The sequence below is a fragment of the Plasmodium vinckei genome, assembly GCF_900681995.1.
Source record: "Plasmodium vinckei vinckei genome assembly, chromosome: PVVCY_13".
NCBI lineage: Eukaryota > Apicomplexa > Aconoidasida > Haemosporida > Plasmodiidae > Plasmodium > Plasmodium vinckei.
Genome location: NC_051305.1, coordinates 2,259,757 through 2,273,926, shown reverse-complemented (window position 1 = coordinate 2,273,926; position 14,170 = coordinate 2,259,757). Strand labels below are relative to the sequence as shown.

Here is a 14,170-nt window from a genome sequence, read left to right as displayed (position 1 = left end):
AATATACATTTTTATGTATATTGCTAGCTTCACCAAATTGTTTAAAGATCATATTTTTATAGTCTTTTTGTTATTTTCCATCCGTACTCTTTTTGTAGAAAATGAATAAATGAACTAATGAATTATAAATGGGAATATATATTTGCACTCATTTGTGTACTCCAAACAAATTAATATATTGGCTCATTTAAAGTACCATAGTGCACATTTGAAGTTTTCCTAGTTACATCTGTCTAGTGCTTTGTTATTTCTCACTTCGCAAGGTATCTAATGCATATTGAAAAAATAACAAACTGGAAAGCATATTCAAATATATATGTGGGTATACACTATATATTACTATTTTTTAAGAGGTGGCTTTTTATGAGGCATATTGTAATGGCAATGCAATTTACTGAGCATTATTCCTTTCCTGTTATTCATATTCTTTCACTTTTCTTTAATTAATATAATAAATATGCATATATATGTTCCCTTGCTATTGAAATAAAGTGACATTGTATGTAGTATTTCTCCTCTACAATTTTTTAAAGTAATGAACGCCCAAAATAAACCTCAAATAATTGAGCATATAAATCATTCTCTTGACAATACTGTATACGATGTAAAATGGGTTGATAAAAAATCTAGCATTATTTCTGCTGGGGAAAGATTGGACAAAAAAGGGTATATAAGTATATGCAATTTAAACAAAGGGAAATTTACTTGTATATCTAACAGCAAAACGGATAATGGCATCAAAACAATTACTCCCTTTTATTCTTATTCAGGGGCGTATACAATTGCTTGTGGTATGTAAGCAAGAAATTAAAAATATAATAATAATAAAAGAAATACCAAATAAATTATCCTAAAATAAACAAATCTAAAATGAGGAATGTGTATATGCATGTGCTGCTGTCCTATTCTCTAACATTTTATTCGCAAACATTCCCCTTTTAGGAGCATTTGATGGAAGAATATTACTATATGATATTAATAATATGTCTAAAGAGTATTATAGCATAAAAAAACACACTAAATTAATAAACAAAATAGATTGTAAAAATTCCAAAAATAATAACATCATAGTAACCGGAAGCAGGGATGGATCTGTTAAGGTTTTCGACATTCGAACAAATAATGAAGTAAGATAAAATAGAAAAATATAAACCATATAAACAATAATAAATGAACTTTCATAAAACAAATTCAATATCGTAAAATGAAAGCAATATTAATAACAGTAGCAATAATGATGATAACAAAGTACTACATTCTCCACTTTTTTATTTACACTTTATATGGACATAAGTATTAACTATGCTTAATTTTTTTTTAAATATATTTGATTATCTCATTTATGCGTAATAATTTTTATCGAATTTCATCTTTTATCGCAGGCTATAAGTTTAGAACCTCCAAAAGACGCACCTTATATCCCTGATTGTTGGTGTGTTTCAACAGGTTAGAAATATTAATAAATAGAACCTAACATAAGTAATGGAAAGAGCACATTGTTAACCCATAAATATATATACATATTTATGAATCGATATAAATTATATTGATCTCCTTCTGATTTAGGAAATAATTACATTGAAGAAAACACCTTTAGTGGGAATTATCATGAAAATCTAAATATTTGTGCAGGTTACGATAATGGGGATATAAAATTTTTTGACTTAAAAATGGTATCAATTGAACATGAGGTAATAGCATATGAATACTCATTTTTTAAAACTGTACAAAATTAAAAGTTTGAATGTATACACTGGATCACACCCATGGATCAACTGTGGGAAATGTAAAATATATGAATACATAATGTTTATATGTATATTTCTCAAGGTTAATGTTAACAATGGAGTGTGTTCGGTTAATTATGACAGAAAAGATACAAAAAAAAACAAACTAATTTGCTCAACTTTAGAAGGAAATATTTATATATTTAATTTAGATGTCTATAGTGAAGGTTATGGATATTCACACAGCAAAGACCAAGTAGTTTCCGGTTCGATATAATTATATTAAAAAATTATCTATATATTTATCTCATAAAGAATAAGCTCTTATTGTAGGCATATTAGTATAGCATATATGTTTATTCAAAATTGTATAGTTAAAATAAAAAACGGATTTTATAAATATACATATATACTCTTTAAAATAGGAACATGCTGGGATACACCCTTTTTACCACAAAACCGTGATATTTTTGCGTGTTTAGGAGGTGACGGAAATGTAAAAATTACACAAATTTAGGGGGGAAATTATGCAGGTTTTATCCTATTCTTGCATTATTTTAATTATGTTTCATTTCCTTCTTTTTAGCTAATTTTATATAAATACATTAATCCAGAAAAAAATTTCGTGTTTGACGAATTAAAAGGCTACAAAAAAGGAATTGTAGGAGAACTAGACAAATTGAATCACCTAAATGTTTCAACCCAACCAATAATTTCATTTGATTGGAATAAGGACAAGTTAGGTCTTTGTGCTTTTGCTTCATTGGACCAAACAATTAGGGTTTACATAATAACTAAGTTAAATTTATGTTAATTTTTGGAAAATTTAAAAAAAATATAAAGATATATTACAAATTATGTAACAAAATTGTTAAAAAAAACATATTATATAATGTATTAAAAATTCATGGTATATGAAATTTATGACTTTGTTCATTTACTATTACATTTTTTTTGTTATGATCTTTAAATTTTAATTCATTATATACGCGTATGAGTGTATATACATATATACGCATATATATAGAGATATTCCCATTTACTAGCAAATGCTAATACACACACACATTGTGCGGATGTATAATTTATTCATAGTTATTACAAAAAAAACTAAGTCTATACATAAATATATAAGAATATATATAATTTTGTTTCTTACATTTTTATAAAATATTCTGTTATTTTTTTTTGATTAAATTTATCATCATTTAAACTGAGAATATGAAAACGCAAATTAAGTAAGTTTTCGTGGAGTATTTCATGATTTATTGTTTCATTTAAATTGTTATAATTCATAAAGTTTAAAAGAACATCAATACTATTAATTAATATGCTTTTGTCAAATTGAATATTTTTATTATAACTATTGATAGTATTTAATACTACATTTTTAGTATTGTTCTGTTTGTATGGGTTTATTAAGCTATTCTCTGTGCTGCATGTACTTAAATTATTACTTTCATTACATATATTTCTATAAATATTATCATCTACGGTATTGTTTATATTGTAATTATGCTGTATATATCTTGCATCATTACTTCCAATTTGATTACTAATCATTTGATCATTATTAAATTGATTTAAATAATTCGGTAAAAAACCAGCCTCATAATTATTTCCGTCGATTTCAAAAATTTTTCTCTTTTTCTTTTCATTTCCATTTGGATTTTCTTCAAATAATATTGAACTTCCATTCATTCTTTCCGAATTTTCTTGTTTTTGTATTTACTAGTATTTAACCTTTTTTGCTATTTAATGTTTAAAAACTTGTTAGACGTCGAAAAATCGCTAAAATCATTAATTTACACACATATATAATATTTATATATTTTTTCTTCTTTGGGAAATAACAAAAAAAATGGAAAAATAAATAAAAAAATACCAATGATTTTCAATATTAACAGCTTTATTGCTAATAAATTTTGTGTATAAGAACATATGCACGCATAATATAAAACTAATTTAGATAACTATTATTTTTTTTATAAACAAAATAGTTCTCTAATTTAATTTTAACACACATATACTTTACAATTTTATGTATATATATGCAGCCCTATATTTTGATGAATAAAATTTATTTCTTCTTACAATATTCTTACGTTATTTATTTATTTTTGACAATTTATATATTATTACTGCTATTATTATTTTATTTATTTTTACTTTTTTAATTGTATATAACGAAAATATTACGTATTAGTATATCACGCATTTTCGTTTTATACCCTTTACCAATTTCCTAATTAAATGCTAATCACCATATTTTATTTTTTAAGCGAGGATACATAAACTTATGTATGTATAAAGCATATTTATACGCGTATATGCACACATACATATCCAACATTTTTCACATTCATTTATTCTGTGTCACACTTGTTTTGCTTCTGCATTGATTTGTGCAAGAAATTCATTTAAGTTCTTCTTAAAACCTATGTCTAAAATTTTAGTATGGCAAAACATTTCATTTTTGAAATTACAAAAAATAGGCTAAAGACATTTAAGCAAAAGAAAACATTGAATTTAATCAATAGTCAATAAACACTAAATATATTAATTATATAAACCGGCTTGATACTGGGAACATACCATACTAATAAAAAAGTCTGTTCCTTAATCTCTTTTCCTTTAAAATTTTATAATTATAAAAAGATTTTAATTTAAAAAGAATAGAATTATAGTCGATAAATCCTTTTATAGCACACATAATTTAAGTGTGAGGAAAACGAACTATGCTGAACTAAAAATAACAACATTCTTAACCTCTCTGAAATAATATCACATATTAAGCAAAACATAAAGCTATTTATTAAATACCTAAAATATTAAATAGTCGCGCTCCATATACTATTATATGTAAAAAAACACTCTTGTATGTTACTTAAGTTTTATAAATATTGTTTTTATTTTAACATACATAGTATATATATGTGTCTGGATATACCTAATTCTTCATATGTATAATTTTAAATATGTTTAAAAAAAATAAAATATAAATAGCATATAAAGTATGCCACAGAGAACATATTAACCTATGTGAAAAGCATTAAACTCTATATTATGTTGATTATGTGTGTGTGTGAAAATGATTAACGTATGCTGGCATCGGAATACTGAACTTTATTTTTGAGCTTATGTGTATAGACAATAATGTAGCATTTATAGATCAGTAAATAAAACTAAAAATAGTAAAAATAAACACATGAAAAAAACTATAATTTTTGAAAAATCTGATCTATGCTTAGTAAATATTAATAAAACTAAAATAATGATAAATAAAATTTACAGATTTGGTAAACTCCAAAAATATTAAAAATATTTAAAAAAATATATATAAATAAAATAAAAATAAAATGATGCACTAACGTCACAACTTTAGCACAATAACGCAACGTCGTAATAGTGACGCATAAATAAGTGAGCATGTAATTTGATTATTTTCTAAAAAATAAAAGACAATACATTAATTTTTGATGGAAAATATGTAAAACGTTGGAATATCAAAAAAATACTTAAATAGAAAAGTAAAATTACAAAGTGATAAGTGTAATTTTCATATTATATAATAATACTCCTTCAATGAGGAAATACAAATAAATTGCAAATTATTAAAGAATACGCAAAAAATAATAATTATTATGCACACTTAAATTTGTACAAATATACAAAACATACTTATAAGTACTTAAATTTTTTCTAACGTCGTTCTGTTTTCTATATCTAGAAACAATTCATATTTTTGCGTTGTCTATATTTATATATTGACAATTTGCTCGTATTTTTCATGACTATGTAAAATGAAGGGTTTCACAGTTGCTTCTATAATCGGGTTTTACCTTGTAAAGGGATCTTTAAGCTATTTTATGGTTCCTAATGGATATGTGTGTGATTTTAAATTCAATCCATTAATTAACGTTCTTCCAAGTATAAACACAACTGGGAATATTGAAGAGATAGGATGCACAATAAATAATCCTAGTTTATTAGATTATGTCGCCTTGGTATGTCCCAAAAAAAATGATGGAGATTATGCAAATATAGAAAAGGTACCATCAAAATGTTTTTCATCAAATTTATATTCTCCATATAAATCTGAAGATAGTGCACACCAATTAGAAGAACTTAATATTCCAGAAAAATATTCAATATCACAAGAGTTTAATGATTTTTATTTAAATATTATACTAATTCCAAGTTTTTATAATGTTAATAAAACAATATATTGTAGGTGTGATAATTCCAAAACAGAATTCAAGCTTGATAAAAATGATGATAACAATCTAAAATTACAAGGGAAATTAGGATTAGTCAAAATTATTCTAAACAATCAACAAAATACTCCACATAATATCCACCATATTACTCCTAATTCAGAAGTAGGCTCACTTGGTGATAAAGTTATTGAATTAAAAGAGGGTAAAATCATTCATTTAAAATATGATGAAAAAATCAGAACAAACTTTAATTGTAAGGAAATTATTAATATGAAAATATCTATTCCATTCGATTATGAGCTATCTATGAGAATGCCAACAGTATTCCTCCAAGATATTAATTGCAAATTCCACTTTATTTTTAACAATGCTGGTGGCATTGCAAATATTGTATTCAAGGCCAAGAAAACAGAGAACATAGATGGATGCGACTTTACACAACCTAAAGGACAAGGCTTATATAAAAATGGGTTTGTATTAAGCGAAATAACTAATGATGAAGAAATATGTACTGTTCATATAGGTAAAGGTCAAAATAGTAAAGCCGCGGGATTAAAATGCCCATACAAATTAACCCCTGTCCATTGCTTTAAGCATGTATTGTATGAAAAAAAATATAAAAACGGAAATAATGTTTATCAAACATTTTTGTTAGATGATGTCTTAAGAACTTATGATATAGAATATTATTATAATGCCAAACTTTCTGCACATATTGTTGGTATACCAACTATACCTGAAAAATCTGAAACAATACGATGTATTTGTGAACTGGATGGAAAGCAGGGAATTATGGAATTAAAAATATCATCTTCCGAAAATATATTTATTAGTTTTATTTTATTATCAGTTATTGCTTCTATGCTTTATTTATTATAGATGGCAAGCGTCAAGGGGAAAAATAAATATATGCATGTATGTGAGCAATGAACAAAGATTTTCAGAGTCAACCATGTGGTCAGACACAAGAAAACACAAATATACAAATAATTATTAGTATTATATTTTTAAATTAATATTTTTATGATAAATATGTCATAATTTTAGTGGAAAAAAATAAACAGTAAGAAAATTCTTTCCATTCATAGTAACATTTCTTATGGATATGAATGCGCAAAAATGTGATATTTGGAATATCTCAGCATTTTATGCATTACACTTTATATGCTCAATTTTATACAACCTTTTTCTCGTAATTTATGCAAATTTGTTTACTATAGAAAAGTAATATGCATATATATACATACATTCAGATTGATCTGCTTCTTTCATCTTAATACATAAAACTTTTTATTGATGAAAAAACTACCCTAAATAGCTAAACATTCAACAAATATCTTCTTCTATATATTCCAAACAGTTTAACTACTAGGAATAAAATCCATAGCTTTTATAATACTTTAAATTATGAGTTTTTTATAGATATTAACAGGGAGGAATAAAATTGCTCCATATAGTCCCATGCATAAGTATATATACATATATATATGTGTTAATACATTCTGAATCCAATTACTCTCATAATCGTGTTAAATATTTTCAAATATAATAAAAAAAATTTGGATATGAACTGAATAAATTAAAGAATAAAAATTAATGTGCTCCTGAAAATAATCTACAAAATGCACATAACGCCAATGATAAAATTAGACAAAAATAATGATAGTCATTATTCAAATAAATATGAAAAAGAAAAAAGAATGTATATTTTATCTCCAAGTTTTTATTTCTTGCATTTTAAATTCGTCAAAAAAAATGATTGACATGTGAACTATTTTTATTTTTTAATTAAAATTATATCAAATCCAATAATATCATAAATGCTTATATAATAATATTAATTTAGGTATGAACTATAGGTAATGTCTTTTTATGAATTTATATGTGCATCGTTCAATGTATGCTAAGTATGAAATACGGTCATTCTTCATCCACCATCATTTTATTAGTTATATTATATGTTTAATTATTTACACATATTTCTATGAACTAATATTGTAAAACTATCAATAGTGGCAATTCATTCTACAATATGCGCATGTTATTACATATTTTTGTGCATCCAATGATCCAAATTTTCGCGTAAAGCTTTCTGGAATAGTAGACATATAAAATTATTTCTCGACATATGCATTATTTTTTTTTCGAAACTCACAAATATATTTTTATTTAATAAATATACATTCATACATACATGTGTATGGCATTTTGAACAAATTGAAAATCATACAAAGCTATGTGAATAATATTGCTTAAGTAAGCTTGAATAAAACGAAAGAAGATATAAGCATACACCAATACCCACACACACTTCTCCGCACATCAAAACTATCAAATGCAAATAAACCAATGAATATATGTAGTGAAGTAAAAGAAGAGTAATTTTTTTCTGTATTCTTGCTGTGTGTGTCCTTTTTCTCTTTTTAATAATGCTCTCCTTTTTTGGGAAAAGCCGTTTTTTTCTTTTTTTGTTTTATTTTGTATTAGTTATAAAATTATCACTTGGTAAAAATGAGTATGTTTCTCCAGATGAATTGAATATAAAAACATCCGGATTTTTAGGATACAAATGCGATTTTTCCACCGAAGGAATTCACAATTTAGAACCTGATATTGTTGAAAGAAGATCAGTAATATGTAGTGTAAATTCATATTTTATTTATGATAAAATAAAACTAATTGTGCCTAAACAGGATGACCCCAACTCTAAATTTAAATTGCTACCAGAAAATTGTTTTGAAAAAGTATATTCAGATATTGAAGGACAAAAAGAAATACCAATAGAAAAAACAGGATTAGTAGAATATACACTTGAAAAAAATGATACTAATAAAGATTATAGTGAAAGGATTATTCAAATATCGCCATTTAATAATAAGGATGTAGAATTTTACTGCATTTGTGACAATACTGAACAAGTTATATCTCATATTGATGGAAGAAGTGCATTAGTACATATACGTGTATTAAAATATCCCCATAAGATAATATCTGTTAATTTAACAGATAAAATGTATCCTTACCTACCTGATACATATGATAAAAATAGCATTGTCGATTATAAATTAGAGGTCGGATTAAAAGAAGGTGAACTACTAGTATTAGCATGCAAACAAATTGACGATAAATGTTTTCAAAAAAATGACGAAAGTAAAAGTGGGGATTTGTATAAAACTAATAAACTTATTTATCACAAAGATTTTACATTATTTAAAGCCCCAATATATGTTAAATCAAATGATGCTACTGCTGAATGCAAATGCAAAATTAATGAAACAAATATATATACCATTACAGTAAAACCAGAATATGATGAAAAGGTTATACACGGATGTAATTTTTCAAATGATTTATCTATTCGCACATTTACTAATAATATGAATTTATTGAAGTATAATGAAAATACAGACATTAATTGTAATGTAGAAATAGACCAGCCATTTTATGATCATTTAATTGGTATTAGTTGCCCTGGTACTATAATCCCAGATTGTTTTTTCCAAGTATATAAGCCACCAAATAATGAATTAAAATCTTCAGAAATTACTTATTTGGATTCACAACTAAATATTGGAAATATAGAATACTATGAAGATGCACATGGAAATAATGACGTTAGAATTTTCTCAATTGTTGGAGCAATACCTCAATCAGCATCTTTTACATGTATGTGTAAAATGGACAAAATAACTGGTTTTATGAATATTAAAATTGGTTCTGCATGTTATGCCTTTCTCTCAAAATTGCTTATTATATTTATTCCCTTACTTTTTATGTGGCTATAATGCGGTGTGCGACGTATTCTTTTATTTTACCGAAAATGTATATTATCATTTTTATCATTACATCGTTTAAACAATCATATAAACATGTACATGCAATTATTTCTGTATTCGGATTTGTATACAAATAATCATGAACATTTTTTGAATATTCGTTACAATCCATAATAGAAATGCATCATCTACAATATTTTTTTTTCACGATTTTTTATGGATCCTATTGTATATGTATATTCCTTTAATCAAAAATCCATATGTTTACCATTTGCATGTATTAATAATTTTAATCAAATTTTTTTTTTGCACATATAAAACTTTTCTTTTTAAAAAAAAAGTATATACACTCTTTTTTTACTCCACACTCAACTGATTTTCACTTACCATTACATATAGCTATTATATGCCATATTACTACTATGTAAGGCAAGTGTTTATTATTATTACTGTTATTTTTTATTTATATATTTTTTCCATATACCAATTTAAGGAGAAATAAAATAATTTGCTATTTGAAAAAATACAAGATAAATATATTGTCATGCAATGCTGAATTCAAATACTTAAAGTAAAAAATAAATTCATAACTACCCTTTTAATATTGCAATTAAAATCGATGTGTATAGATAATATTTATTATTGCTCTGTATCTTCTTTTTTGGGCTTTTCTTTCATGTTTTCTCATTCAGCTTCCTATCTATTTTAGTAATATTCTCCACACACAAACTATAAATTTTTTTATGAAAAATCACAAAAATTAGCAAATAACACTTAGTGGATCTACTTGCAGATAAACATGCGCATACTATAATAAGCTTCTCATCATTTTTGAGAGGATTTGATTTAACTTTGTCACGTGACCTCTCAACTTGTGTTCATCGCATATTCAATACTCCATGAAAAAATGATAGGACCATTTCGATATGCGCACCTTAAGAGATTAAAAAACACACCTGCTAGTAAGGGATATAAATATATTCATACAAATAGGGAATACTGTTACTTAATAAACAAAATTAAAAATAGTGGCAACAATAGTAGTCATCAAATTAATACGAAGAAAGTTTTTTTTCCTGGCACTAAAAGAAACTATTTCACGTCTTTATACAACAATGTGAAAGGAAAAGAAGAGTTAAAGAGAGATATGGAAAATTTATATGACAATATTATAACAAGCAATTGGAACGATTCAGTAAATTTAGTTTTAAATGTTCCAATTTGGGAAGGACGATTAAATGATATAGAAGAAAAAATCAAAGGATATGAAAATGATAAGTCCATAATCGATCAAAAAAACAAACTTAATGAATTATTCGATGTTTTATTTATATTGGAAGATTTACGTGATCATATTAATGAAATATTAGAACAATCATCTCGTTCTACTGGCTTAGCAGGAACACATGTTTTAGCTTCCTTTAAAATACAAAATATAAATGAACACATCGAATTCTTAAAAAGCAGATATGAAGAATTGTTGTCTTCTTATCCCGCGTATAAATATCAAATTAATTTAGTACTAGGAAAAGGATTAGCATTGCTAAGACAAAAATATGCATTTAATTGGAAACACATGCATGATTTTTTCTTTTGATAAGGTATGTTGGGAGAAGAGCCCTAAGCCCTTAAAAAAGTGGAAAAAATGTAATGAAATATATTATGAAGCAAATAGTGAAAAATTAAAAAAAATAACAAAAAAACAATGAAATCATGCGTGTTCAGGGACGGTTAGCTTATATAGCCAGTAAGAAAATAGATAGTTTCCTAATTTCCCTTTTTCTTATTTCTGTATATAAAAAAAGGAAAATATATGAAGCAAATGGATATATAACCATGCTAAAATTAAATATATCGATTTTCGATTGCCTAGAATGACCCCAAGCATCAAAACAATTATTTATAGTTGTACAATAATGTATCGTATTTCTTCATTTTTTCCATCATTTATATGGATTATTCTTTTAGTATAATAAATTTGTTTCTTTTTTGTTGACCAGTTTTTGAAAAAATAATTTTTTTTGATATAGTAGGTAATAGAAAAGCTAATTTATGTTTTTTTGAAAAACTAAGTATATATGAAAATTGATCCTTTTCATTTGCAGAAAATGAAGGAGATTTATAATCCCTCACATATTTGAAGGATTGCACATTTTCATATATTTCTTCTACCTCCTTGTCAGATTGTGCCATATTATGATCATCTTCATTATTATTCTCTTTTTTGTTTTTTTCTTTTTCATTGTGTTTTATCAAATTCCCAACACTATTGTTTTCTGTTCCTTTATTTTTTTTAAATAATAAATCACTGTTTTCATTTATTTCACCTTCAGGTGTCATTTCTGCTTTCATTTTTTCCAATTTTTGCAATTTTAAAATGTGTTTTTTTATGAGAAATTTGCTGAGGCTTATTTTTCTTTTTTGGTTTTTTGACATTGTACTGGTGGTATTTTCTTTTTCGGTCGCATCATTCTTAGTATATTTTTTATTTCTTACTTTGTGACTATTTTCATTTTTTTCAATCTTTTCAACAATTACATCATTTTGTTTTTCATTGGAAACATCATCACTCAAAGAATTATCCACATCATGGATATGTTTGCTCCTCTCTTTTTTACTTTCGTCGATTTCTTGGCTTTTATACAACCCATATACATGCTTATCTCGTGTTTTTTCAACTAAATGTAAAATGAGATGCAATTTCCTGTTATTTTCTGTATCATCATTTTGATTAATATCATTTCCTTGGTTATCGTTTTCTTGACCATTATATTTTACAGATTTTGTATTATTATCACTTTTTTTAATAGCCATCATATTATTATTTGCACTTTCTATTTCCATAACACCTTGCACATATTTACATTTCCACCCGGAAACATGTGGAATAATAGGATATATGTTCTTTACTTTTGCAAATTTATTATATGGATGTTTAAAATAGTGGTTATACAAAAGCTTGCTATTTTTTATGTTACTTTTACCTGCACTGTCTGTCGGCGCATTGTCAAGATTATCATTTTGAATATCATCATCTCCCATATTTTCTTTTCCTACTTTATATTCATTATTCGAAATATTATTTTTCACATATTTAATATAATTAGGTATAGTTTTATTTAATAAATCAAAATCGTTTTTTTCAAATTTAGAAACAAATGGAATCGTTGAAAAATATTCATTATTTTTTTCAGTTAAATGAATATGATTGCATTTTTTATTGCTTTTTACGTCGTTTTCTTTATCACATTTATTTTGTTCTTTGACCCATTTATCTATATCCTCATCATTTTCCATGTTTAATGAATACATCATAGGTAGTTCCATAGGTATACGTATATTGCTTTCAATATCATTTAATCGATCTATTTTTTCATTTAAAAACATTGTATTATAACTAAAATCAAGGATACTACTATCCAATTCATGTTTTAAAAATTTCAACCCATCATCTATATTTGGTACATCTAACATAAATTTAGTAGGCCCACAAAAATTTCGAAATTTGGATTCATTTTTACTCGTTTTATTTTGATAACCTTTACTATCTCTTATCCTCGCCGAATTTACTTTTTCTATATGGGAAGAGTTATCCATTATGCTCATTCATATATACCCACTATAGTAACAATTATGCAATTCTGTATATGTACGAAATCTGGTGTTATAAACATGTATTGGCAATACATATTTTATATATATATTTATGTTTATTCGTACATTATGTGGGGATAGCTGTGCTTCACTTTTTATGCTTTAATTTTATTGCATAATAATCCACAAAAAATTGGCCCATATAAAATAAATAAAAAAAAGCAAAGAAATAAACAAATTAATTAACGGAATAATTCGCCATCAAATTAAAATATTTATATATCAAAATTTTGAAAATTTAGCGAAGCAATTATTATCATTTGATGGATATAGTAAATGAAAAAAAAAAAAAATATATAAACAGAAATAGCTGCAACGCCACTAAAAATATTCCCTACTTTAACAAATAGATGGTCGCCACACAAATAATATTTTTATACAAAAAATGGTTGACTATATTTTAAAATTTCATATTTGATTATTTTTTCCCAGAAATATTTTATTTCTGGTTTCACATTTACAGCATGAATGCATATGCTGAGAAAACATTTCTATATCATTTTTTCAGTTCGCTTTCCAGCATTTAAATAAAATATATATTTCAAGGCGTATAATAATATATTATAGACCATGTGGCCTTTATTTCGTATACCCTTTATGTCAAATTAATCACAACAAATTTTTCTTAAATAGAGATGTTTATTGAGAGTGAAAAAAAAGTTAATTAAAAAGGATGTAAACAAAAATGAAAAAAATAAATAATGATGAAAAATGTCAAGAAAATATGAGCAATGCCGAATAAAGTGACATTTTCATATTTCATTGCATATTTCTAGAAAAATTAAATTGTATA

At 25.2% G+C, this 14,170-nt stretch overlaps 6 protein-coding genes across 6 annotated transcripts; 4 read left to right on the top strand and 2 right to left on the bottom strand.

Moving 5' to 3' along the window:
• Positions 1-535: 535 nt before the first annotated feature.
• PVVCY_1306300 (WD repeat-containing protein 92, putative) lies at positions 536-2,541 on the top strand (the record flags this gene model as incomplete). The annotated part of the gene is made up of 7 exons (XM_008624300.1): positions 536-791; positions 943-1,127; positions 1,383-1,446; positions 1,567-1,691; positions 1,831-1,993; positions 2,153-2,223; positions 2,314-2,541. The coding sequence occupies 7 exons, from the start codon at positions 536-538 to the stop codon at positions 2,539-2,541; spliced, it is 1,092 nt and encodes a 363-aa protein (XP_008622522.1).
• Positions 2,542-2,882: 341 nt separating this feature from the next.
• PVVCY_1306290 (conserved Plasmodium protein, unknown function) lies at positions 2,883-3,428 on the bottom strand (the record flags this gene model as incomplete). Its single annotated transcript, XM_008624299.1, has 1 exon — positions 2,883-3,428. One exon carries the CDS (start codon positions 3,426-3,428, stop codon positions 2,883-2,885), a length of 546 nt encoding a protein of 181 aa, XP_008622521.1.
• A 2,102-nt stretch (positions 3,429-5,530) lies between these two features.
• On the top strand, positions 5,531-6,826 carry PVVCY_1306280 (6-cysteine protein; the record flags this gene model as incomplete). The annotated part of the gene is made up of 1 exon (XM_008624298.1): positions 5,531-6,826. One exon carries the CDS (start codon positions 5,531-5,533, stop codon positions 6,824-6,826), a length of 1,296 nt encoding a protein of 431 aa, XP_008622520.1.
• A 1,550-nt stretch (positions 6,827-8,376) lies between these two features.
• Positions 8,377-9,732, top strand: PVVCY_1306270 (6-cysteine protein; the record flags this gene model as incomplete). Its single annotated transcript, XM_037634801.1, has 1 exon — positions 8,377-9,732. One exon carries the CDS (start codon positions 8,377-8,379, stop codon positions 9,730-9,732), a length of 1,356 nt encoding a protein of 451 aa, XP_037490848.1.
• An 898-nt stretch (positions 9,733-10,630) lies between these two features.
• PVVCY_1306260 (conserved Plasmodium protein, unknown function) lies at positions 10,631-11,320 on the top strand (the record flags this gene model as incomplete). The annotated part of the gene is made up of 1 exon (XM_008624296.1): positions 10,631-11,320. The coding sequence occupies one exon, from the start codon at positions 10,631-10,633 to the stop codon at positions 11,318-11,320; it is 690 nt and encodes a 229-aa protein (XP_008622518.1).
• A 359-nt stretch (positions 11,321-11,679) lies between these two features.
• On the bottom strand, positions 11,680-13,320 carry PVVCY_1306250 (conserved Plasmodium protein, unknown function; the record flags this gene model as incomplete). Its single annotated transcript, XM_008624295.1, has 1 exon — positions 11,680-13,320. The coding sequence occupies one exon, from the start codon at positions 13,318-13,320 to the stop codon at positions 11,680-11,682; it is 1,641 nt and encodes a 546-aa protein (XP_008622517.1).
• Between the last annotated feature and the right edge of the window lie 850 nt (positions 13,321-14,170).